The sequence below is a fragment of the Limanda limanda genome, chromosome 9 (genome assembly GCF_963576545.1).
Source record: "Limanda limanda chromosome 9, fLimLim1.1, whole genome shotgun sequence".
Classification (NCBI taxonomy): domain Eukaryota; kingdom Metazoa; phylum Chordata; class Actinopteri; order Pleuronectiformes; family Pleuronectidae; genus Limanda; species Limanda limanda.
Genome location: NC_083644.1, coordinates 8,472,545 through 8,499,865, shown reverse-complemented (window position 1 = coordinate 8,499,865; position 27,321 = coordinate 8,472,545). Strand labels below are relative to the sequence as shown.

The following is a 27,321-nucleotide window of genomic DNA, read 5'->3' as shown; positions in this document are numbered from 1 at the left end:
GTTTCTCTATAATACTTGTATAACTTAATGGTGATTATGTATATATGTTCTGTAATTTATCTTTTGTAAATCAGTTTCATAACTGATTTCTACCACATCAACTTTTAACATTTAATTGTTTTGTATTTGTTGTGTAAACTAAAATATTTGGACAAAAGGAGATTCCTTCTCCATGGAAACGTCCGTCTCAACAATACAGGATACTTTTAGTTTCTCATTAACCAGGCTCTCGGTTGCACAGCATCACATGAGGCAGGTTCCCTTTGGATCAGTGGTTTGTCATTTCATCTTTAACAAATGGTTAAAGGAGAAGATTTATACAACAGTAAAAAACTCCTGAAGCTCGAGACATAACACTTAGTCAGTTAAACGTTCTAACCGATAGTTTACTGACTCACTGTCTGCAGTGAAGTGACGAGACAGGAAGTTCAGTAAATCCCCCCCCTTCCACTTCCTGCTGTGTGACGTCTGATGCTTCAGCCTCAATGTGTGTCAGAGCAGAGGCAGCTGGTGTAATCTCAACCTGTCTGCTGGCGTCACCTGCACTATAATCCCTTAGTCACCACACACACACATACATACACACATACACACAGTACTAGTCAGGTGAGCCTCTTCTAAAAACTGCAGGGATTAAGTTCCTGAGGCTGAATACATCTGGAGATCAGATGGTTAAAAAAAGAAAACGTTTCTCACAAGACAGTGCTTCAAAGCTTTTTATTTTCTTGTTGTAAACATAAAACTCTTACTTAAAATATATTTTGTTCTGCAATAATTTACACTTCTTCTTGGAAACATGGACAGAAACCGAAAGCTGAAAAAAAACATCAACGCGGATGTCAGTGTACAACGTTGCTTCATTTAGTACGTTTGTAAAATAGCTAAATGAACCTGAGTAGACATTGAAAACAGCCGGACACAAAACAAACCCGACCCATTGAACATGCTTTCACCTTCACATCAATTCAGAACATCCACAGTCATCCATTCAATCAGGAGAGGAGAACAGTGTCTTTGTAATCACACAAGTTTATAAATTATTTTTAAAAAACACACCAGTAGGCACCATAAAAGCAAACGTCCCTTTGACTCACAGTTTGTCTTCTGTCAGTTATTCAAGGCCGACGTCCTGACTCGAGTGTGTTCAGGGCGACGTGGTGAAGGAGAGGTTGTGACCTGTGACCCCGGCACAACGCTCCAGGGCCTCGTGGAGACCCTGCAGCTGCGTCCCCCCGACCCGCAGCTTCTCCCTGAGAACACAGCGGGGGGGTTTTAAATGTATTATATTTGTTAGATTGAACACAACAGACAAAACAAAAACACACTTTACACATTAGCTTATCAGCCCTTTTTATTTGTTTGTCAGCAGTATTACACAAAACCTAGGAAATAAATGTCTGTGAAACTCGGTGGAATGATGTCATGAGCCTTTAAAGAAGCCCTTTAATTTAGGCTTGGATCTGGTCAAAGGGGGGGGATCCTTAACACAGCTGTAAATTAAAGATGGCTAGACGCTTAAACTACAGTGAAAAACGACTCTGTTATTGATGATATTTTTAGGTAAGTCCAAACTGCTTTTTTTTGCTTTGAGAGAAACCCCTTAATTATTGAAGTGGAAGAGCTCCGTGTCCAGGAGGCAGCAGGAGGGATCTCATAGAGGAAGGTAGAGAAGGTGCAGAGAAACACAACAGTTCCCATGAGGAGTGAGAACAAAACCAAAACAAAACCAGAACAGACTGAACGGGTTCCACCGGCGGAGCTGAGAGGAGAAAGATCTGTATATACACTGTGATATCTGAGCATAGTCACACATGGTTGTTAGAATGATAAGAGTAAGAACGATTGGACAACATCCTCCAAAGGTTTCTCCAGCTCGACAAACACAGTCCTTCTGTTTTATATCCTCAATCTTCTCTATAAACGTTTTCTTCTATCACCATTGGACCTGACTTGTTGTGTTTGCTCTTATATTTTATTAAACATCAGCATCTCGTGACAACACATGTTAAAGTTTTACATGACATCTACATTTCAGCTGCTTGGATGTTTATCCAGTTTTAAGAATATGCACAACGAAGAGGACAAAAACAAATTGGTCCATTTCACAAAGTTCCCCTCCAGTCTATTTGGGTGTTTGTTCTTCTCTGACGAGTTGAATGTCACAACACAGTTTGGCAGAAATCTTCCAGTTCAGAGATCAGTCATGTTTCTGTTGGTTTGTATCTCTGTTTTTAACAATATTACACAAAAACAACTTAACACAATACCGCAAGTCTTGGTGGAAGCGGAGTGTGTGGATTTAAGGGGCTGATTGGGTTTTATTGATGAAGTAATGTCTCGCTCAGTATTTGATTTGTGTAATATCTGAACCCTTTGCATAGGCAGCAAAACATTTGTTTCCTAATGAGGTGGAGAGCTTCAGAACTTTCTCTCGCAGGATCCGGATGAAGCCGAACTCTCTGCAGACATCTCTCTCTCTCTCAGGGAACTTTCTATGTGCTGACCGTGTTCGGCACAGAATGTTCGGACGGACAAAAGAGCTTCTGTGCGAGCGGCGGCTTCCAGAAGACCCACATTCCCCTGTCAGCAGTTTATGCGGACTTCTCTGCAGCTGAATTACATTTTTTTCTGGTTCCGTCTACATGCACGCCTTCACCAGAAACCACCAGGACACAGAAGGTCTCTCTGGGAGCACAGACACATGCACTTGGCTGCCGGAGCCTTGGCAACGGCTGCTTAGCAGCGGAGACACTGAGGAGCTTGTTGCTTGTTTTGTTTCCTTCTCCGCTTTGTTTCCATCGGAACATTATGCAACTCCAGGGAGGAGAGAGAGAGAAAGACCAGAATCCACTCTCTGTCCACGCCCCCCACCCGTTTGTCACCCGCACTTCTTCTACCCATTCACTTTCCTCCGTCTTCATCCCAGTACGCAGCTGTGTGTTTTCATAACCTGTCCGAACAGGTGCTTGTGTTACTCACTGGATGTGTTGGGTCTGTCACATGCCGATCTGATTTTTCGATTCTATCGCTCATAGTCTGTTTGAAAAGCCACCTCTCAAATCTAAGTCTTGTGTGTCTGAAGAACGTCCGATGGCAATCACACAAACTCGGTGACGCACAAGAACTCAACACAGAGTCACTGACCCAGATCAACAACCTGTACACAAAGAGGCAGAGCGCCTGATTGTGTGTCTGTGTGTGTGTTGTGTAACAGCCTACATGTGCTTGACAGGTAGTTAATGGATTTCTTCACAAGACGAGTAACGATTTGCACATAGAACCCAGGAGCACGTGAGACGCTGACATAACCCGCCGCTCGTCACGTGGCTCTTGTTGGATTCACCCCCCCCCCCCCCCAAACATTCTGCCACAGACGCCTGGATGATCACCACGGCGACCAATACTTCATCCCCACCATGCTCTGCATCAGTTCCAAGAGGAAAAGAAGGTTAACAGCAGCAGGATGTGCAGGAGGGTCAGTGTTTGTGATGGAAGAAACAAAACTGGTTTGTTCTATTTATATTTGAATCTATTTCTGGTTGTTCTCCTTCACTTGAAGTGTATTTTTAATAATTCCCTTCAAATAAAAATACAGAACTTTAGCAAAAAGAAGGAAGAGTGTTTCTCTTTCCCTCTGCAGCATCAGTTTGAGGAGAGATCTTAGAGGAAGTTAAACCGAGTTCTCTTTAAAAGTCTTTCTTTCCACGTTCACTTGCAGGCGAGTCGCTGACCTTGAAGGTCTGACTCAGTCTGGCAGAAAGGTCTCCACACTAACAAGGGAGCATGGGGGTTTGCTTATGAAACGTCTGATGAACAAAGACGTGCGAGCGCTTCTGGTGCCGTCGAATCACAGCAGTGAGAGATGAAACACTTTTAGACTTCAGCCACATTATGGAGCAACAGCTTCTATATGTGGCTTTAATCGATTATTCATTTAATATGTGAAGATAGAAGCACTGACTCAGTGAGAAACAAGTGAAAGTAAATGATCTTATGAAACATAAAACAGGATCTCTGAGCATTTGAATAAAACAAAGGAATCAATTAATGCTAAGGCTCCAGGTTTTCCTCGCTGGAATTGTGAGCTGCTCCCTTCAGGCTCCATAAATGTATATAACAGCAGGTCATTCTATTTGTTAAACTTCTGAGTAGATATTAAGACGAAAGACAACACTGCCAGAGGCGACCGCAAAAGGATGAGGAGCTGATGTTTAACGCAGTTCGTCAAAGAGTCAATGAATTACGTAGGAAATCAACATGCGAGTTAAACACTGAAGCAACCAGGATGTGAGCTGGTGTTCAAACACACACTGAACAATGTGAAGAGAGACGTGATCTAATGTAAACTCGTCTGAAAGACGGGAGCCGTCAGCTCACGTGCTGCAAATCGTAAGATAACTCCAGAGTCGTATTATGAGCTGAGCACAGACACAGATCAACACCAGGAGAATCACAGACAATTAGAGCATCGTACAGAGGGAGATGCATGGATGCTCCTGCTGGAAAACTCCCAGTCCACCTGGATCTATTCAAGCAGAAGGCAAAAACTAGGCTGAGAAACACAGACACACTCGAAAACCAATTTGTGTGGTTTTGTGCCTTTTTTACTCCCACTCGCTGAAAAAAAAAAACACTCACTGAAAACTCGAATAGCATTTAGGAGGGCACGTAATACTGCTGCGGCCCAACAGGCAGAGTATTTTCCATCAAGATCCATGAATTATTATCGGAGAAATCGACAGAAATATTAAAAATAACCTTCCGGTTGCTTTGCGATTTTGTGTTTGTTTGCTCACAAAAAAACAAACCAACAACACAACTTTCGGATGTGATGATATGATAACCTGTGACCTGTATTTGTGTGTCTGTTTGTAATCTCCTTTTTTTTCTCAAATAAAAAAATGTGATCACAAAAACAAGCTCAGTGTCTCTATGGACGAAATCTTTTTAAATGCATTAGAAAGAAAGAAAAATGCTCGTAAACAAGTGGATCCAATAAAACAAATGTAGGTATTTGTAATCATTTTAATGACATTTTAATGAAACCCCCAAAGCTCCTGTGAGAGCCTCTCTGTTGTCGAGGTCTGTTTGTTCTCTTTGTGCCCGTCGGTGACGGAGCCGGATCCAGGGACCGGCCCCCCCGAGGCTTTATATAACGTATGACATCATGCCACCGCACCGAGCACAGAATCAAATATTTAACACTGTGGATAATGCGCTCGCCAAGTAAAGGCCCAGATCTCGTCACAGTGAATGTAACCAATAAAATATTTACCATCACAACACGGCAGCTTAACTAGATCTATCAGCCGTCGGCCCTGGTAACAAAAGCCGGAATGACGTGAAAGCTAAGTGCCGGCAAAGCTCTTCCACGAAGTGACACAGCAGATGTTGTCTTTAATACTGAATCAACCTTTGGTTTCATTTGGCTTCATGTCAAACTTGTCATGTCATTATTCACGACAAGGAAGTGCTTCTCTGAAATCCACAGAGATAACGCTGCCGGTTATGTAAAGATCACACGTCAGAGTTATTTATCTGAAGTGATCGATGACGCAATAAATGACTGAAGGGGTTATAAATCATCTCGACTGATTGAGAAAGTCAATATTTCCTATGCTGAGGTTATGGAATCATCAGAATCAGCTTCTGACAGTCGTCACACAACGACCAGGAAACATCATCTGTCTAAAGAAAATCATCTGTTCAGTAGCTGTGGCTTGTTTCCATGGTTATTGATGGGTTCAACCTGTGCTCATAGATTCAGCTCCACAGCCACAACGTGATGAACCAGGAACGACTTTTGGTCCCTCAATGTGTTAACTGCTCCTGTGTTGCTACAAACTATGGATATAACATTTCATTTCACTTTTCCCGCAGCTTAAGACATATAGAAATAAAAGCAGATGTTTTAGATGGTTACAAATATCGTCAATGTTTATCTCAAGCTGTTCTTTCTATATTAGTTTTATTGATGTAATTGTCCTTTGAAATATATCACATATATCACCAACACTGATATCAATACCAGATTTTCAATACAGATCCTTTTGACTTATTCTGCACGTTTGACTTCCTGGTAATTAACCTGTAATGTGACACAGCTTCTATGTTCTCTCGTAGCTGTAACTAAAGCACAAGTTAAACCATGTATATATTTAGGGTGACAAAAAGCTGCCAGAAATACACAGGATGAGTTGGATAACTTTGAACTAACAGGTGTTCATATTTAATCTTAAGGTCAAAGATAAAAGGTCTCATGCGGATTTCAGTTATATTTAAATCTTTCTAAGACACTTATAGCTGCAGGGAAATGTATTTAAGTCCAACATGAACATTCAACTGAACTGTGCACACAATAATTATGTAACACCATCTTAGCCCACATGTCCCAAGTTAACAAACTAGGTGTGCAACGACCAATCGTGTCCAGGCTGCACAGTTTGCATTAGTGGTTATTGGCTCCATGCTGGTTTTGTTTGGTAGTTTTGTTCCAAGGAAATACATAAAATAATAAAGCAAGAATAAAATGATTGCAGCTTTATAAAAAGTTGCATTAAAAACTAAGTTTAGTTTAACTTTTTTAAGGTTGAAAATAATTTTAAATGAAATCCATAATCCAATATTATTAAAGATCCTAAAAGGCATTTTTAGGTGGAAAATTAGGAGTGAAACTGAAACGTCAAGGAGAGAGCACACAAAGGAATTGGCTTTACCTTAAAGATACTTCTATATTTCACATAATGATATATAGATGTTGATTATATAACTATTTAAAATATATAGGCCACTGAAGTGACATTAACTCACTGGGGCTGTGATCTTGGCTGGTCATTGCAAATCAGCACTTTCTTTACTTTATGAGAATTTATCAGGGTCCACCTAGCAGCACTGATTAATCTCCAGTGTTCATATACAGTCAGCTGCTTACTTAACAAACATGTCTTCTTCACTCTACCTCTTAAATCCTGCAGCAGAACTTACATCAACTCATGCAACAGATAAATCTTCCTCCTCCGAGGTTCAGTGTGTGATTATGTTTTAATGGCTGAAGAGAGCGACAGACAGATTTGTGATAACTGCATAGGAACAATGAGGTCCCATGAAATGACAACACGGTGATTACTGTGCTGTGCCTGTTACATTATCAAGGTTCAAATCCCTCTGGCTCACTCCATCAAGGTAATACGTTAATGATCAGTGATTGAATTGTTTGGAAGTGTTGGCTTGGCCACTAACAATGTGTGAACTCTGCAGGGGATGTGTTGTACGAGGGTGTTCTGTTCCAGAGGCTGTGGACAAACAAGCCCGGGCACGCTGAGACAAACACAACCTGACAATGTCTGAGTGTTGATATGTGGTCAGAAGAAATGTGCTGTTAAATCCATACATCAGACTCAGCAGGGGACATGTCAAGTCGAGGTGGTGCTTGATGTATTTCACTAAAATAAACAATGGATTTGTCCTGAAATGTCCTTGTCCTGCTGTTATACCATCAAATAGACTGGTATCATTTCAGCTGTACACACTGTGAGCTCTATATCAATTCAATTTTAAAGTGGAGTCACTTTAAACGCACTTTACATAGCACGTCAAGACATTACAATATATATCAACTTCATAAAATGTATAATAATACATCAACAATTTACTGAATATACAATTATCAATTACGTCTGTATCATGGTGTTTTTTTTGTTTTCATGTTTCTAAATCAAGTGTGTGTGTGTGTGTGTGTGTGTGTCCTACCTGTACTCCTGTTGTGAGAAACAATCCAGTAGGTCTGCAGGCGTCAATCTGGAGTCCACGTTAACGACCTGAAACACAATGCATTGCACAGATCAAGGTGAGCTCAACACAACGAAGACCACTGCAGGGGGGGGGGGGGTAATGTCCAATGGCCTCGATTAAAATCCAACTGTTTGATAATGACAGTGTGCCAACCTTGTGAAAGTGGATGATGCTGAGCAGTGTCTGGACTTTCTCCAAACTAGGGGCCGAGGAGAACAAACTGAAGAACAAAAAACGCATTTTAGAAATATTCTCACTTTCAGGTGAAGGTAAAACATTTAATCGTCGACTATGTGAGACTGTTTTCATTTTCCACAAGAATTCAGATTCAAATAGCAAATTTAGTTCAGGGAAATAGGACGTATTAGGTTTGGTCATAATGAATTATCAATGACTTTCTTTTCAAAATTACTTTCCTGAAAAATGTACTGAAATCTGCAAACAAGGGGAGTGCATAACTAATATGTTTTATTTATCCGTTTAATGACGAGGAAATTCATCCACACAAACACACGCACACATCACTGTCAGTGACTCCATAGTGTAAGAGAATGGAGAAAAACACAGAAACGGACATAAAGGATTCATGCAGGGAAAGATGAGGAAGAGAAAATGGCCGTTTGAGAATAGTCCTAAATTATCCATATCTTACATCCATGGAATGAGAAAAATGAGTGAGAGGGATACGGAGGGAGATGAGTCATAGCTCTGCCTGAACACGTTAAAATGAGATGGGCTGTCTCCTAGGCAACAGTGTTCGAGAAGCCCAACACACACAGGCATGTGCACAGATGAGTGCAAAGACATGAAGTAAACACAGCGAACCAGGGTTCCTGCAGAGAGAGAGACCAAGTAAGCATGGAAGAAAAAAGCTTATTCCAAAGATAGAGGCAGCGTAAGCACGGTGACTGTTATTTAGAAATAGTATTTATAATATTATAATTTAGATTGTAAGACTCTATATTTCCCTGAAGCCAAACAAAGGGGAGACAAACCCAGAGTATTAACGTCGCAGAACAATTCCACACGGACGCAGCTGTGAGGTTTTTGAAGAGGAGACATCTGCACCTTCATTAGATTTAGCTCTTGATTGTGATTTGTACATTTTCCCCGTCACAAATGACTGATTGAGGTTTTGAGGACACTCGCTGTTTCTTCTCAGACTGATTAACCTCACACAAAGACCTCCACTAAAGCAGCTGCAGGTGTACGGTCACTGAACATCGCCTGAGATCTGCTAAATGCCACCATGCTACTCATATGCTGGATGAGAAAAGCCGTGATCAAGCAGCTATGGAGGCCAAGTACATCACAGTGGTGATAAAAGGCACTTGGGACACTTTGGAGTTTAGTACCTTATGATCTGAGAGGCCGTGTTTTTGATCTGTTCTTTTTTTATCCACCGAGCTGAGAACACTTATGTTCCTGTTATTCCAAAAGAGAAAAAGAGCTCTAAACTTTGTATTAGTTTGTACATATTCTGCAAGATAAGATTTTCCCTGTATGAAGCAGATTCAGATATGAGCTTTTCACAGACATATGAGTATTTGCATTTATGTTTGGCAATATTCAATAGGTATACAATAGGTTTTGTTTTAAGAACCAAAACCTAAAGAGAGACATCTCAATTTGATTTTTAAATTCAATTAACTTATTTAGGTTATTTTCAGGAGCATATCACAAGCAATGGAAAAGTCTCTTTACTGGTTTTGTAGACCGACAGGCAGAATGACTTCATAGTGACACGTGGAGGAAACAGTGGGACATCAGGACACACTTTGCCCTTTGGATAGATCACCGACCCTCAAAGAGATCCAAAATGTCACAGTAAATCCGGAATGATGCTGACTCTGACTGGACCTTATGTTGGTGTGTTTGGATATTTCATTATGTGTGTGATAGAGAAGGAGAGGTGGGGGTTGTGCAACAGTGGAAGAACGGAAATACTGCAACCAGCCACTGGGGGCAGATCAAGACACTATGGCTTCCCTTTTGTGGAGCCGTATTACTGTCCATCCTAATATACAGTCTATCGTGCAGACTAGAACACCAGAGCTGAAGCAGGTAAAGAGAATCAAGCCATGAATAATATTCATTATTTACAATTATACTTTTCCTACTGTGACATGTAAAACACCTTCTGAAGGACCTTGACTGCAAACCTGTGCTGCAAGCCAAAGAATAAACTGAACAGAAAGGAACACAACCACTGCTTCAGAGTGTCGGGCTGCCTGTTGCGTCACGGAAAGGTGATAAGGCAGAGCTAAGGTCAAGCAGATTACAGCCAGGCCAACGCTACATGCCAAGTAGGGTCTGAGAGCTGTGAGGTCATACAACTCAACATTCACACACGTAACCAGGACATAGGAAGGAGGAGGTGGTTAAGGACGGATCAAGGACGGTTTGAAGGGGCTTCTTAGGGGGACTGACAGAAAAGACAAAGAGGACAGACACACCTACAACCCTACTGAGGACCAATAACGATATATGAGTACTAATTAAAGAAATGGCAATGATTCTTAAGATGTTGTTAACGAATCCTTATGATAATTTTCAGTTTAACCATTAAAAGTTCAGTGAGTAGTTTTTAGTGACATCTAGTGGTGAAGTTGCACATTGCAGCTGACTACCCCTCACCTCACCATCCCCTTTCAGATATGTAAGGGGATTATTCTGTAAAAAGAAAGTTTTCATACACAGATAGAAAGTTTTCATATAGAAACAGATACCGCTGTCTGTGAAAGGATAGTTTTGGGAGAGTGTTTAGTGAAGATGGACGAGTGAGGGCGTCTTTCTCTATAACGACAAATAGGTGTTAAAAAGGAAGGTGTTAAAATAAAGAAGCCCTCAGAGTGTCAGTGACATGAAATGTAAAATTGACCATAACAACAAAAATCCCTTTATATAGCCAGTGTTTTATGATCCAGGCTCCATAAACACTCACTTTGACCATTAACATAAAGCTTTGTATATTCACAAATGAGAGCTATGGTGACAAAGGCCCCTCGCGATCAACTGTAAGAGACTGAAGGCAATATGAAGCTGTCACTATGGTGGCCGACAGGCAGAGGAGCTGAGTGTTTGGGCTGAGAAGCAGCTGAGATACCTGCTGAAGGCTTGAAGCAGCTGTAACACCATGTTGGACAGTTTGTGCAAACAGGCCAAGGCGTCCTGTGGTGGCGGAGGCCCCCCCGCTGGCCGGACACTCTGCATGGTGTGAGGGTCAAAGCCCAGCGCTTTGAACACTTCCAAGCTGAAACATGACAGAAAATAATGACCTCGTTAGGTCCATGAGTGGAAAAAGCCCCCCCACACGTATAAAAACAAACAACCTCCAAAATGTCACTTTTGTTCCTACTCATGTCACGTAACCGTTTATTGAAATTATAATTATGGGAATGGAGTCTGGATAATTTTTCAGGTCTTTTGTTGTTTACTTGTTTACTGTCAACAGTTGTTATCAGTGTCCTCTTGCATCAGGAGAGATCAACATGTGAATGATAATAATAATGATAACTATCTATGCAAATCAGAAAAAATCTGTAAAAAGACATGAGCACAAACTGTTGTCTGCATCATAATCATAAGGCCACATTGAACTTTGACCTCCCCACTGTCACCAGCAGAAGCATTCACTCACCTCTCCGGATACACGTTACCCCAGATGTTCTCAAACAGGGCCCACACTTCCTGATGAGTGACCTGAGCAGATGTGACTTGTCTGTCTTCGTCCTCGTCATTCATGACAACATCGCAGGCAGGAGGTTCCGCCGACACACACGCATGAGGCTGTTAATTAATTTGAAATATATTAAATAGAATCCAACAGTGTGGAGAAGAGATTTCCTCTAAGTGACTCACTGTGTATAGACACGATTTATGAATATGAAAAAAAGGACATAGAAATGTGCTCCTAGTATTTCCCTCCCTCCAAATCCCACAATGTACAGGACTGATTGCATCTGGGCTCTGATCGCATGAATTCAACTTCACATGTGCTCAACACTGACCTGAGGTTGTAGCTTATTGAAAATGTTGTCCATTATGGAAATGGCACCGGGTACGAGGTTTGAACTTTTCCCAAATGCTTTCACAAGATCCTTGGCTTCTTGAAGTGCTTGTAAAGTGGCATCACAGTCCAAGGTTTTACCTGAAATAAGATGTAGATGTGCAGTCAGGAATAGGGCAAACATGAAGATGTATGTCAGTGCAACGTTCTCAGATGAATATAACGATGAAAGACAGAAGCAGGGAGAGGGACACTTAAAAACAAGTGATTCACACTCATGGTATTTTTCTTCTTAGATATATGTATTCATTTCTTGTGACCCCACTTTATCTGTCACACTGAAAGCTACCTGCCTTTTCATGGAGCTTACCCTTACCTTAACCTATGAAATTCTTATTTCATGGAGGCCTATGAAGGGTCTGTCCTCACAAGTGTAGCTATAGGCAGCTATACACACAAACACACACACACACACACACACACACACACACAGCCTGTACAGAGACCAGAAGATCACATGTAGTACTTTTCCACTCCAGTACTTCTTATCCTAACACATACACACAGTTTATCCCTCCTTCCTTCCTTCCCTCCTCCGCCTCCTACTCGTGGAGCTCTGCCACCGAGCCAGGCTGCGTGGTACCAAGAAATCCAGAATCATGCTTGTGAACCAAAGACACATAGAACAAGGGCAAATATCTTATTGTTTTGAGCCATCAACATTCTTGGATGGCTTACAAAGCACTGGGCCATGGGTGAAGCAGTCCAGCTCACACTAAGCCTGAATCTGAGAGAGACACAAGCACACGCACAGCACTGTAAGCATGTGTAATTAGACCCAGTGATGAGATCCGGAGGAAGAGCTGCTGCAGCGGGCGACTCAGCATCTCCCTGACACACATTTCAGTGTCCTGCTTTCACCGATGACCTGATTCTGTATGTAGTTCTGTAGGGTTCCAGCGCAGTGCAGGGCAGTCAGCATCATGCTGGAGTAAGGCTTTTATCTGAGGGATGAGTCAGTGTTTCATCACCATGAGTAATAGAAACATTCCCCCAAGGCTGATGTTGTGAATATTATACATTTTCCTAAAACAACCATTGTATTTAACCAGGCTAAACCTATTTAACAACAGGGTTTCTGAACAAATAACTAACCCTAACCCTCAGCTTTAAGGAAACTGCTACAGGGGAACAAAGAATCTCTCTGCATTTACAAATATGAGGAAGTGAAGCTTGGCTGTTTGCACTTGTGAGTTTTTAGGCTCTTGACGCTTTTGGCCTATTTTCAAACTCTGTTGTTCATGTTCAGAGATTCAAATCACCTCCAATGAAACTGGCAACACATGTTTCCATCTGGAGTTTATGAGATGGTATCAGGCCTTTTTCTATTCTACAGAAAACAAAGGCTACCACATTGAGAAGTGATTGACTGCTCATTCTAAGCCACATCTGACGTCACAGCTCACGGTAACACAGAAGAGCTGCCCTCTGATCTCACTCGACGTCACTGTCTTTACAACATGGAACAGATTGTTCCGGTCCTTGCTGAGTTACATGCACATTTTTAACATTAGTTCCGATGTTCACATTGTGTTGGTTCAAGTTCCTGCTGAGCGATCAGGTGTTTGGACTATGGCCAACACAGACAAGACTGTTTATAGTAACACTAACCTACATTTACAGTAACCTACATTACAGACACATCTACCTGAACTCTAATCCACTGTTTTCTATATTATTTGTATTTTCCAAACAGTTATTTTACACATTAAGAGTTTCATATTAGATCAGCTGGAGAATTAAGATTTCTACCAAAAACACCAAACACTTAAATTACAATTAAATAGGTCCGGACAAGTCCAAAATATATTTTTGGACTTAGTGAAAACCTTTGAAATATTTAAGAACATTTTACTTCCACATACAGACCTGAGTAGAAGAATTCGATGAGATTTAAAACAGTCTGCTCTTTCCGCCGCGGGACAATGTGCCCAAATACGGCGATCCAGTGTTTTTTCAGGCACTGCAGGACATCTTGAAGAGTCCACGGTGGTTTGAGATAAACGATCTGTTACAAGACAGACACAAAGTTAAACAAGTTATAGACTGTTATATCCAGTGAGGTGTCATGTAAGCTAATTGTTATGTAGCTTTGTTATCAATGTTGTGAATGTATAATTACTTGACGAGGTCATGGGTGCCTTGGATGTTGCTGTAAGTTGGTAACTCAACTTTTTTTTCCCCCCAATTCAGTTGCATTTTAATAGCCAGCTTTTGTTTGTTTGTTTGTTTTGTTTAAGAACCAGACAGTCATTTTAATTTAATTGATTTTTGAATTTTGCTGTAATAATGGTTACCCGTTAAGTTAAATAAAAATACTGAGAACGGGAAATTGTAGCTGTTGTTGTTCAGCTTAGTCTCATTCAAACACAACTATTCATATAAGCCCCTTTTCCCAATGGCCAAAAACCAGTTTAAACCATTTAAAATTTAAATAATTCTGGTGTTATTATAGCATAGTTTTTTAGGTTGAAAATCCATTAAATATTCAGAAAATCTATGTAAAAGAACACAAAAAACTAAATTTACAATAAACAGTAAATTTTGCTCTTGTAGACCCAATATCTAGGTTAAGTTTTTTTGAAATGTTTTGAAAGATGAATGAAGTTATTTTGTGTGTTTACAGCCTTTTTACGTAAAATAATGCCATTAAAACCAACTAATAACAGCACATTTCTGTAAATTTAAGCATTATTATGCATATTACAATCTTTATAGTAATTTCATTGTTTTAAAACAAAAAATATTTGTAATTAAAACAGTTTAGAAGTTATAGTCTTAATTAAAATTGAAAATTCCTCCAGAATATGTACATTTTCACCACTTTCTAACTTTCTGCAAATTTTGGTAAGAATTTGAGCATGTTAAAGCCCTCAAAAAGCCAATTCATTTGCCTGAATAATGATAATAATAATAATAATAATAATAATAATAATAATTAAAGATGTAACCACAATCTGCATTGTCACAGAGAATGCTGTGATGAATGATAATAATAATAATAATTTGAGCATGGTAAAGCCCTCAAAAAGCCAATTCATTTGCCTGAATAATAATAATAATAATAATAATAATAATAATAATAATAATCCTTACAATTTCAATAGGGCCTCACCTGACCTTTGATAAGTGCTCAGGCCCTAATAATAATAATAATAATCCTTACAATTTCAATAGGGCCTCACCTGTCAGGTCAGTGCTCGGGCCCTAATTACAATTTCAATAGGGCCTCACCTGACCTTTGATGTCAGTGCTCGGGACCTTATAATCCTTACAATTTCAATAGGGCCTCAACTGACCTTTGATGTCAGTGCTCGGGCCCTATATAGTAATCCTTACAATTTCAATAGGGCCTCACCTGACCTTTGATGTCAGTGCTCGGGCCCTAACAATAAGGAAGGATGAAGTTATTCTCATTTAGATAATATTACAGTTGAATTTACATTCATGCAACTTATCATCCATCATTATAAAATGGAAATCTCACTATATAAAGTAACTATATAAACAGTTTGACCCTTTGTAATATACTTATATATATACTTCATGCAGCCATTCTCCCTTTTCTTCTATTTCCCCCCTTCCTGAAACTGGAGTGAATTCCCTTTTATGCATGAACACATTTCCTAAATTAACCCTATTCTGATTTAGAGACATTTATTGAAGTATAATCTCGAAGATAATGTGAAATTACGAAACCTAAATTGTTACCTCTAGCCAGAGTTCTTCAAAAGCTGCCTTCATCTCCACCTCCAACACATCAGACAGCACCTCCCGCAGGCTGTCTTCCAGCTCAGAAACACATCTGCTCAGGTCCCTGTTTGCCTTCGCTTCTCCTCCTCCACTGAGCTGCTGGTTATCTGTGATCAGTCACACACAGCCACACCATGTCAGTATAGAAACATCACAATACAGGGCAATTGCAAATCCTTTAAATGCAAGTTTCTGTTCATTAAAAATGCACTGCTAAGCTTAATACTAACTGAGTGTGAGTGGGTGAAAATGGCATTTTATTTCTGCTTCCAGTTTACGCTCATCAAAACAGATTTGTTTAATGTAAGCTGATGCGGTCACCTGAATTATACAGTGTGTACAGATGGACTTGAATGGAAGGAAAAGAGAGCAGGAAAACAGGAAGAGGTGGGTGGCAAGTGCATGGATGGTATGTGCTATTAACTACTGCAGAATGATGGAGTTCGCCAAGTTATTTCCTGTTTTGCATGAAGAACACATTAATCCAGGGCTCACATTTCACTATGGGTGCCACAGAGAAGACTGGTCTCTCTTGAATATGAGGCCGGGCTGGCGTGTGACTCCTGCTCAGCGGTGGTGAGGAGATGTGAGGGCTTGTGTGAGGCACCATGGGAGTGCCGGTGTTTAGGAGAGGGAGAAGGCTCCGTCTGGATTTCCCAACCTCTGCCTCCAAATCATTCTTGCTCAGGGCCTCCACCCCACTCAGGATGGATTTACTGCACAGGTTCTTATCATTACTAGAGGGGAAGGAGGGAGAGCATTGTGTAGCACATATAACATTAAGACATCACAAATAACAGCTAATTGTCCAATGTCTGCTCATTAATTTCTCGCAATATTAACAATAACAGTGTTGGGAAATAACAGCATAGGGAGAAAAAAGGTGAAAAGGAGAAACTGGTGAAACAATCCCACAGCAGTTCCTATTGAGTTAAAAAAAAAACTGACCTCAACTAACAATGCCTTGCTCAGCACATCTATTCTTGCCCAATTACTCTGTCTGGCTCTATCTTTCTCTCATCCAAACTGGAACTATCTGGCTCGACCCACTCACTGTCACATGCATGTGCATTATTTGCAGAGGACACGCACTCTGCAGCAGCAGCAGCAGCACACAGCAGGGGGGAGGGGATACTCACGTGCATAGGATGAGAGCACGCCCTGGGTACAGACTCTGGTATTGCAGGCAGCACTGCAGAACTCTGTCATCGTTATTCTCAGCGATCGGACCATCTGGGGACAAGAGTCAGGCAGACAAAGAGGAAGGAGCAGGGAGACAGGAGAAAAACATGACCGTCTGTATAAAGACAGAGAGATGTGTTTAATTCACAACACTGAAAGCACATGGATGAGTGCGTTATCACTTTGTAAAAAACAGCACAGAATGTCTTTTTCTTCTTTCAAAGACGATAAGGAAGGAAAAACACAGAACGGAGACTGTATGACCCTAAATACTTAGGAACAGGGGAAAAAAATTGACTAAAGACTTTTAGCACACTCCTTCCTGAAGAGATTATACTGCCCATGTTGAAAAATTCATGTTTGATACATTTTACATACAGCTAAGAAGTGGGTTACCTTATGCTTGGGTTCAACCTGTCCTTGAGATGCACACAATGTATGTTACGATGGTAAACCCTGGAGGACCAGTTTAGTGCTAGTGCCACCTACTGTCTAATGAAGGAATGACTGCCTGACCATAATCTCTCGCACCACATACACTATATTTCAAAGAAGAGAGACGTCAATATTAGACAAAATATAAACTTTAAGTCATGTGCAAACACATCTGACAGAACAAGTCCGAAATGAAATGTTTTAAACTATAAATAAAAGCAGACCCTCACTTTGTGTTGAGTGTTTTGACTCAAATCGCTGTAATACTGTTCTTTTGTCAACAAGAGTGAAATTTATCAGTCATCATGTCCCAACAGTTCCCAGTAGAAATCTGATATGAGCTCATGGACAGACTTAAACTTTAACCCTAAGGTTCCATCGTTACTTTCAAAGCACGGAAAATACCAAAATAGTTTCCCTGAAATCCACACTTACTGCTGCTCTCAGCGGCCTGCTGCATCGACTGGCCCCAGAGGTTCGATTCCCGGCCCTTCAGAGTGTTGTAAATGTATGAGATGGCGGGGGTGGCCAGGTGTGCCACAGAACCTGACAGGCCTCTCCCTCTTTTTAGGGAATCCAGCTCCTGAAGCACCACCCAGGGGATCAGGACAACAGGGAGGCCAAGGGCTGACGGAGCATGAGAAGGAGAGAAAGCATGTGGTGTTAACTCTAATGTTAAATAACATTTTATTATGGTTGAGAATCTATATTGACAAAATGTAGACATGGGATTTTATACTTTTTTGGCAATATGATTATACTAGTTATACTATTCACTAGTTATCAACCCCAGTCTTCTATAGTCATAGTATTAGAACTTCATATGTTATTTTTAATGACGTTTTAGTAAAAACAGCCTGAACCACTCAAGAAACATATGATAATTTGAAACACCTCCAAGGCCAAGAGACTTGATCTTTTTCACATAATCCAGGTGACTGAGGAGAATGTTGGTGTCCAGAACCAGGATGAGGTCTTGTGGAGGGGACTGTTTACCTGTGGCAATACACAAAGTTCAAGTTAGTTCAACAGTATTTGTTGTCGAATGACAAATGTCAACAACTGAATAAAATAAACTGCCCACAGAAAAACGTTATGCATCTGTGAAGATCAGATCTTCTTTTATATCTCAAGTGCATGTTTATGAGTAAAGCATTAATTCTGCAGCAGAAACAAACCAAAGGAAATAAATGTGTCCTTGATGTGTTTTTGTGTGTGTGTAAAAATATACACACTGGAACATATATACATACATATGCCATAAAACTTACAGTATTGATCTGTAGCTGGCTCTTCCGGAGGATCTATGTCCATAGAGGTCAGTTCTCCATAGCTCTCCATTACATTCACCTCCAGCTTCTTCTCATTTCGGGCAAGATGAAGCTCATCAACCACCTGCATCTACAAAACACATTTATAAAACTAAACACAAACATACTCTCTGCCATTGTAACAACATACTGAAAATATTTATCCTGTAGTCTTCAGGATTAATGATATTTTTTATTACCTGGTCATACCACGGCTCCGGGGTGGCATCACATACAGTTTGGATTGGGTCCGACACGGAAGACGTCTTATCTTGTCCTTCAGATGAAGGAATCACTTTGGGTGGAGTTACATTGAAAAAGCTCTGAAGTTGTTGGACTGTTTTCTCCTTGGACTTTGTTACTTTGGCCCCAGAGTCTGAAAGCTCGGTCCCACGTTTGAGATTTCTATTAGCAGAAATGGCAGCATTGTAGTAGCTTGTATAATCTACTGGTTTTGGTTGAACCTTCTTTGGTATCTTAAAACTGACAGGCAGAGTAGGTTTGAGAGAATCTTTTAGATGCTGAGCAGGTGATGCTGTCTTATGTGACGATGATGTGACACTCCTCGGAATTAAAGTGAAACTCTTCACCAGTTTTGAGCTTCTCTCTGAGGTAGAGTACTTGGCTGAGGCGGAGGAATGAGTGGTGGAGGACTGATTTGTGATGGAGGACTGTTTTGTTGTGGAGGACTGATTCGTGGTGGAGGACTGTTTTGTGGTGAACGACTGTTTTGTGGTGGAGGCCTGACTTGTGATGGAGGACTGATTTGTGGATGAGGGCTGATTTGTGGTGGAGGACTGATTTGTTGTGGAGGACTGTTTTGTGGTGAACGACTGTTTTGTGGTGGAGGACTGATTTGTGGATGAGGGCTGATTTGTGGATGAGGGCTGATTTGTGGCGGAGGGCTGATTTGTGGCGGAGGACTGATTTGTCGTGGAGGACTGATTTGTGGCAGAGGACTGATTCGTGGTGGAGGCAGATGGAGGTTTAACTTCTGTCCACTGGCTCCTTTCGGCCTTGGATTCCTTTTCTTGATGCCGTTGGCACATCTTTTTGACCAGCTCCTCTCTCTTCTGCAGAAAAGAATCTGTGAGGACAGAGGAGGTCCTGCTTGGTTCCTTGGTCTTCATAGTGTGGCTCTCCCTTCTAGTCCTTGGTGGTTCCTCAGTTCTGCATTTCTTCTTCTGTAATTTGTGACTCTGTTCCTTCTCTTCAGCAGAAACCGAACTTGGACATGTTCGCATCTGTAAAGTTGGTGGGCTCCTCCGGGAAGACGTTGCAGATGAGCTGCCTTTAGAGATCCGCTCTGTTTTCTGAGAAACTCGACCTAAAGTGTCAGAAGTGGAGGGCTTTGAGGGACCTCTCTCCACAGTTTTACTCCCACTTACAGTTTTATGTTTCCCTGAAACATAATCCTCTCTTTTATCAGAGCAGTTTCTCCTGTGGGATGGCAAAGAGACACTTTTTGTTTTTGTGCATTCTTCTCCCTTATCAACAGGTTTCTGGTCTGTTGTCTCTGTTTTTGCGTGTCTGTAGACGGGTGTTTTGATCCGGCGGGCGCTTCGGGAATCATCTTTTGTTGAAGAAGAAACAGACTTTTCCTGTTTTGCTGCACAGCTACATGTAGAAGAAGACAGGCAATATCACAGTCAGTGATAATCATGTCATTTGAAAGGTGAATGATGCTCACGATAGTTTGTATATTGTTCATCATTACTGCCATTTTTTTTAAAACCTCTGACCTCTCCTGCCTCCTCTTAACACATCTGGAACTGTCGGTGACACCATGTTTTTTGGATGCCTAGAAAAAAGGAAAGATAAAACACAAAATATCATGTGAACGGCTTGTTGTGAGTACAAGATACATCCTGAGGACATTTATGCATTTATGTTGTGTTTTTCTTTGAATTGTCAGGTAGAAAAAGAAAAAAAGGTAGAAAAAGAGTAGACATTGGTAGGTGGGAGTGAGAATCCGGGTTGTCGACCTTCCCCCACAAACAAACGCTATCTGTGATTCCACCAAGGTTACAAAGTCCTGAACCATTGTAGACATTCTTGTAGACATGTATTAGCATTTCATTTTTCTGTTTACGTAACAATTCACTGTATTTCTCCTCGAAACAGAGGAGGCTGCAGAGGGGGATAAGGAGTTTAGAAGAGAGACAAATAAATAAAGTGTATACATATGATGAGATAGATTGAAGGTGAGCAGGGGAAAGTGGAGATGTTTAACTGGCCTCAGTTCTCTGACAGGATCAGCTACTGTTCATCATCACTATCACTATCACAAGGTGATCATGCTTTTGCCATCAGAGCCCCTCGTTCAGTCATTTCATTGACTTTCTCTCATGTGATGTCATGTTTTTACTGTGTATTTATCGTTTTATTTTCGCCTTTTCTTTTACTTGTTTATTTATTTGAACTTTCATATCTCTGCTTTTATGTGTTAAAGTTTTCATGTGACATAGCTCTTTATCTAGTCATTTAATCTGAACACCACCTTGTGTCCAACCACCTAAACGTAAATATAACGTTGTTATATTTACTGTTCTTGCTCTGCTATCAAAGCCCTTTGTATAATTGTTATTAAAAAGACGTGTATCAAAACAGAGGATTTCATCAACGGCTCAGATCAACAATAGTAAAGATAACTAAGAGTCATCTTCCTCACCTTCTCATCTTCCTCACTGGAGGATGAAGACGACTTCCTGTGCTTCCTCTTTTTGGACTTTTTAGACATTTTCCTGTGACAGTGTTAGAACAACAAAACACACTGAGCAACAAAAAGACAACACAATCTCTGGCTCTTCACAGAGGTATCAAACAATGAAGTGTGTTACACATGTAGATATATGAACACAGCAATATCACAATCACATATAATAAATAGTTACTATGTCTATAACATAATAGGTAACTCGATGTGAACAATTCAAATCAGTCAAACTAGTGTTTAACACTTTTAAGGTACAAAAGACACACTTTGTGCTGTGTCACAAATACAAATATATCCATATTAAACTGAAACGATCTCATATAAAGAGTAGAGCTAACAGTTAACTGAGACACAGCAACACACAGGACATAGGAAGTCAACATTAACTCACCAACCGTTAGCTCATTTAAGCTAGCTGATGGACAGCAACAGGAAATCCGCGTCGGCAAGAGCTCACTGTCTTTACTAAAGTCTTTTCACGAACAATATCTCTGAAATACAACGAGTATAATGAGATCACCGGTGTCGTCCTTACTCCATTTGTAAACATCCGTTACACTTCCGCATGTTTTCTTCTTCTAGTTCTAGTCTAAATTTACTTCCAGTTGCGACCGTAGCGCCTCACAGTGGCCTGGAGTAGAAACCTCTTGCAAGCATGGTGTAAAATCCTGTTTGTTGTCATGTTTGTTCTGCAGGTGAAGATCCACAAAGTGTTTACAGTAAGTGTGGGTTCCATGAGGAGAAGCTGCTCTCACTGAGCCGTGGAGGAGGTCAGCATGTGGGAGTGAGAATCCCGAGGATCTCAAACTGTTCACACAAACAAACGCCATCTGTGAAAGACCCAAGGTCACATTGTTTATCTGAGGTTTTATATCAGGACAGAAGTTTTCCCAGTTCCACTGAGAGCAAACAAAACACTTTCCCACAGGGAACAACTTCATGAGCATACGTGAGGCTTTAGATCGAGTAACAATTGATTCTTCTCGCTTCTCAGTGATAATAGATCATCTAGGAATGCTTTTTTTCACCTTTCTCATCTTTTATCTCCTTAATCAATTATTTATTACGATGATCGATCAATCCAATCAATCAAAAACTTTATTCATATATCACCTTTCAAAAAAATCTATTGCATTGACTTATACTTAAGAAAGGGGTTGTTAAATTCAGAGACCAATGCAGTCATACATTTTGAAAGATTAAAAAGTAAATGATAGTTAAACAATACAATGTTCATCAAACAAGGAAGAAAGAAATAATAGCATTTGATTTGATGTATTTAAATTGTCCACTTATTTAATATTATGTCATATGAAATGTATTATACATGTGGACTAAACTTTTATATTTCTTCTAAAGGAGTCAGACGCTCATCTGTAGGACAGTTTGACCTTGGTGGAGGTATTTGCTTTTCCCAGCCTCAACATATGATTGTTCACAGGAGACATTTTTCACAAAAATGTAAGCCTTATAACCTGTGTAACATGCATCACTACTTTCTACAGAACAGTCCTTTTTAAAATAAATACTGAGCCTAAAACTGCACTTGCATGCATTTGCCACATGGTGTCGATGTAGCTCCACCTACTGTTCCACTGTTTCCTCTCTCCTGACACACACTGTCATCAGCAGTAATCAAAAGTTTATCAAAGTACCTCCTCTTTTTGAAGTAGTTGTACATAACTTGAATATTTTCATTTTCCACTACCCAAATGCTCCAAATTAAAATTCTACTGAGGTAAAACATATTTACTCAACGAGGCAGGATTTTGACTGGTAATGGAATATTTTTGCAGTAAAACATTGAAACACTTTCTCCACCATGAGGATTTACACAGAGCAAAGAGAAACAAAGCTGCTGAAGAGTGCGGAGGAGACAGAAATCAGACGAGTGAAAGACGAGCCGTGAGCAGTTTCAGATGTAGGGAATAATCTGTGACCACATCAGTAATCTAGGACATGAATGATAACAACATGTCGGGATTCAAATGATGAGACTGTTTGGATTAGACCAGTGACATGTTAAATACACAAAGATTAGGTTTGAAAATTAGAAACAGCTTTTCTGTTTGGTAGTTCATAGAGACACTGTAATTTCTGCCGGGTTTGGTTGTGTTTATGTGGTGATGAAGGTCAAGGAGTCTCATCTCTGACAGACCAGTTTATAAGATTACATCATCAGAGGACTACATGAAGCAGTGTATGAACAGCTATATAGCTGCTGTAGATGGTAGACCTGACCTGATGCAATTCTATGGCCGCAGAGAGAGTGGTCGCAGGCCAGATTGAACCCAGGTGACCTGATGATCTAACCTTAGCTGGCCTTATTTCATATGAATTGAAGTGTAAATTGTAGTCTGTCTTTACTTTGCATATAAACAAGGTTTGAAAGCTAAACTATCAGAAATTCTAGACAGGTATTTACAAAGTGCATAAAATGTATGAACAGCTATATAGCTGCTGTAGATGCTAGACCTGACCTGATGCAGTTCTGTGACCAGGCACGATTGAACCCAGGGGACCTGATGATCTAACCTTAGCGGGCCTTATTTCATATGAATAGAAGTGTAAATTGTAGTCTGTCTTTACTTTGCATATAAACAAGGTTTGAAAGCTAAACTATCAGAAATTCTAGACAGGTATTTACAAAGTGCATAGAATGTATGAACAGCTATATAGCTGCTGTAGATTCTAGACCTGACCTGAAGCAATTCTGTGGCCGCAGAGAGAGTGGTAGCAGGCCAGATTGAACCCAGGTGACCTGATGATCTAACCTGAGCTGGCCTCATTTCATATGAATAGAAGTGTAAATTGTAGTCTGTCTTTACTTTGCATATAAACAAGGTTTGAAAGCTAAACTATCAGAAATTCTAGACAGGTATTTAAAAAGTGCATAAAATGTATGAACAGTGTTGAGATTTCTAATTTTAGTTTCTCTCTGTGTCTGACAGAATTCTAAACAAATAAAGATAGAAGTAGTTTTAGCTAGATATTATGCTTCATAAAAATGATTTTAATAACTGTTGCTGCTTAGTGCTAATAATGAATCTTTTTACTTGTTCTAATACTTAACTTTTGGACATTCAAGCGTAATTCCATCAGATTCATTAAACTCACACAGAGATCCAGGAACTGTCCCTTCTGGGGCAAAGTAAGTGGGACATTGTTAGGGTTAAGTTTGTTCCGAATGTTTGTGTTGTTCAGGATTATTTTGATGGAGCAGAAAACACAATATTAGTTTCTCGAATTACAATAGCACTCACTCTTTCCAATGAAAGGAGGGTGGAGGTAGGAGCAGTTTGATTCAGGAATAATACCATAAACAAATCATTATTTTAATCCTTTCTCGTAAATCTACTTAATATTTGGAAATTGCTAGCAATGTATGGGAGTTACAACGATGGTCAGTCTCACAGCTGTCTTGATAAAAGAGAGACGAGAGAGTTGTTATGGTTAAATTGGTGCAGCCTGGATGGCTGGAGCAAGACATTTTCTACTCAAGGCTAAATTACGAGACAACATCAGACTGTAGGGAAAGTTGCCCTAGCAACCGGCAGTGTAGCATAGAAGCATGATGGAGAGCTGCTGCTATGTCACTTCCTGGATTCGGTGACAAGAGGCGTGGGACTGCGGCTGGACCAATAAGGGAGATCCAAAGTGATTTGCGGTGACACCCCTCCAAATATTTCATAACCAATCACATCAATTCTACTGTTATAATTATACACAACCCCTGCTGTTCGGGGCCATTTTCAACTTCCTACTGCTAACTTAATTAGCATAGGCTGTGATAATTGTCCATAGCTATGTTTGTTCAACTTTTCATTGTTTCTTAATAAACACTTTAATTAGACCAGACTCTTCTCATATATTAAGGATAAAAGAGCGCCTGACAACAGCTATATAGCTGCTGTAGATGCTAGACCTGATCTGATGCAGTTCTGTGACCAGGCACGATTGAACCCAGGTGACCTGATGATCTAACCTTAGCTGGCCTTATTTCATATGAATAGAAGTGTAAATTGTAGTCTGTCTTTACTTTGCATATAAACAAGGTTTGCAAGCTATACTATCAGAAATTCTAGACAGGTATTTACAAAGTGCATTAAATGTATGAACAGCTATATAGCTTCTATAGATACTAGACCTGACCTGATGCAGTTCTGTGACCAGGCACGATTGAACCCAGGTGACCTGATGATCGAACCTGAGCTGGCCTTATTTCATATGAATAGAAGTGTAAATTGTAGTCTGTCTTTACTTTGCATATAAACAAGGTTTGAAAGCTAAATCAAAGAAATTCTAGACAGGTATTTACAAAGTGCATAGAATGTATTAACGGCTATATAGCTGCTGTAGATGCTAGACCTGACCTGATGCAATTCTGTGGACGCAGGCACATTTGAACCCAGGTGGCCTGCTAACAGCCTCATGAAATGACCATGTCTTTCAACCATGTGAATTAAAAAATCGTACTGTTTCAAAACGTATGCAGTGTTTTATTTACATCAGAACGAAAACAAAACAAGTAATAAAATAAGAAAAGTACAAGGTACATGTGCAAAAGAAGACAAGTGCAAGGTGCAAAATAAGTAATATAAAAAAGTGTGCAAAATATTAAATAAAGCATGCAAAAGTGAAAGGTACAAAACACAAACTACCTATTTAAAACTATAAATTGTACAAGTCTGCTTGTGCTCTCCGTCCGGTAAACAAAAAAGTAGTCAGCCCTTTCCAGACAGAGGCAGAGTCATTGTACAGGCGTTGAGATTCTCTCACCTCCTTGCTAAACCTGTATTTGGCCTCTATAAACCTGACTCTGACCCCGCTCCTGAACGCCTCTTCCTTCTCCAACCTTAACTGTTTGAGTTTGGCTGTGAACCAGGGTTTGTCATTATTGCAACCCACCCTGGTTCGTGATGGAACACAGCTGTCCTCACAGAAGCTGATATAGGAAGTCACAGCCTCTGTGTACTCATCCAGACTGTTAGTAGCAGTCCTGAACACCTCCCAATCTGTACAGTCCAAGCACGCCTGAAGATCTTCCACAGCTTCACTGGTCCACTGCTTTGAAGTCCTCACAACAGGTTTACAGAGTTTTAGTTTGCCTGTATGCAGGAATCAAATGCACCATGAGGTGGTCCGAGAGTCCCGGTGCAGCCCGGGGGACGGCGTGATAAGCACTGCTTACTGTGGTGTAACAGTGATCCAGAATGTTCTCCTCTCTGGTCGGGCATTTAATAAATTGTTCATATTTGGGGAGTTCACGGGTGAGATTTCCTTCATTGAAATCACCGAGGACAATCACTAAGGAGTCCGGGTTAGTAAGCTCCACACACAGGATCTGATTGGCGAGTGTGCGCTGAGCCTCCTGCACGTCAGCCTGCGGTGGGATGTAAACACCGACCAGAATGAATGAAGCGAACTCCCGGGGGGAGTAGAAGGGTCTGCAGTTGATGATAAAACACTCCAGATCAGGAGAGCAGTGTTGTTGGATCACTGTCACATCGTTGCACCAGCCAGAGTTAGTGTAGAAGCAGATTCCTCCACCTTCCGTCTGGCCGGAGAGCTCCGTGTCGCGGTCCGCTCGGAAGATTTGGAAGCCGGCCAGCTGCAGTGCAGAGTCCGGTACAGATCCACACAGCCAGGTGTCCGTGAAGCACAGAACGGAAGATGAAGAGAAGTCTCTGTTCTTACTAACTAGTAGCTGGAGTTCATCCAGCTTGTTGCCCAGTGAGCGCACGTTAGAGAGGAATATTCCAGGAAGCGGTGTTCGAAGTCCCCGCCGGCGAAGACGCACCAGCGCGCCGGCCCTTGTTCCTCTCCTCCGCTGCTTCACCGTGTGAACCAAGGTGAGCGCATCTTTAACCACAATGTCCAAACTCTCCATAGATGAGGCAATGAAAGTCCGAAAAAAATGATCTGGAGTAGTGTCCCTGATGTTCATGAGCATCTCTCTGGTGAAAGAGATCCTGTTTGTTTCCATGTTTGTTCTGCAGGTGAAGATCCACAAAGTGTTTCCAGTGAGTGTGGGTTCAATGAGGAGAAGCTGCTCTCACTGAGCC

The 27,321-nt window shown here is 40.8% G+C and overlaps 1 protein-coding gene across 2 annotated transcripts; it reads right to left on the bottom strand.

Moving 5' to 3' along the window:
- Window positions 1-827: 827 nt before the first annotated feature.
- swt1 (SWT1 RNA endoribonuclease homolog) lies at window positions 828-21,791 on the bottom strand. Of its 2 annotated transcripts, none has more exons than XM_061078866.1 (17): window positions 21,648-21,791; window positions 21,212-21,284; window positions 20,283-20,341; window positions 18,741-20,157; window positions 18,502-18,631; window positions 18,125-18,226; window positions 17,666-17,857; window positions 16,753-16,846; window positions 16,109-16,350; window positions 15,572-15,720; window positions 13,730-13,868; window positions 11,802-11,941; window positions 11,432-11,580; window positions 10,898-11,044; window positions 7,945-8,011; window positions 7,750-7,817; window positions 828-1,250 (listed from the first exon to the last, which is right to left on the bottom strand). In XM_061078866.1, exons 2-17 carry the CDS (start codon window positions 21,278-21,280, stop codon window positions 1,145-1,147), a joined length of 3,270 nt encoding a protein of 1,089 aa, XP_060934849.1. In that variant the 5' UTR covers window positions 21,281-21,284; window positions 21,648-21,791; the 3' UTR covers window positions 828-1,144. The 2 variants fall into 2 exon arrangements, with proteins under 2 accessions (XP_060934849.1, XP_060934850.1); XM_061078867.1 differs by having other exon boundaries at window positions 21,652-21,791.
- Between the last annotated feature and the right edge of the window lie 5,530 nt (window positions 21,792-27,321).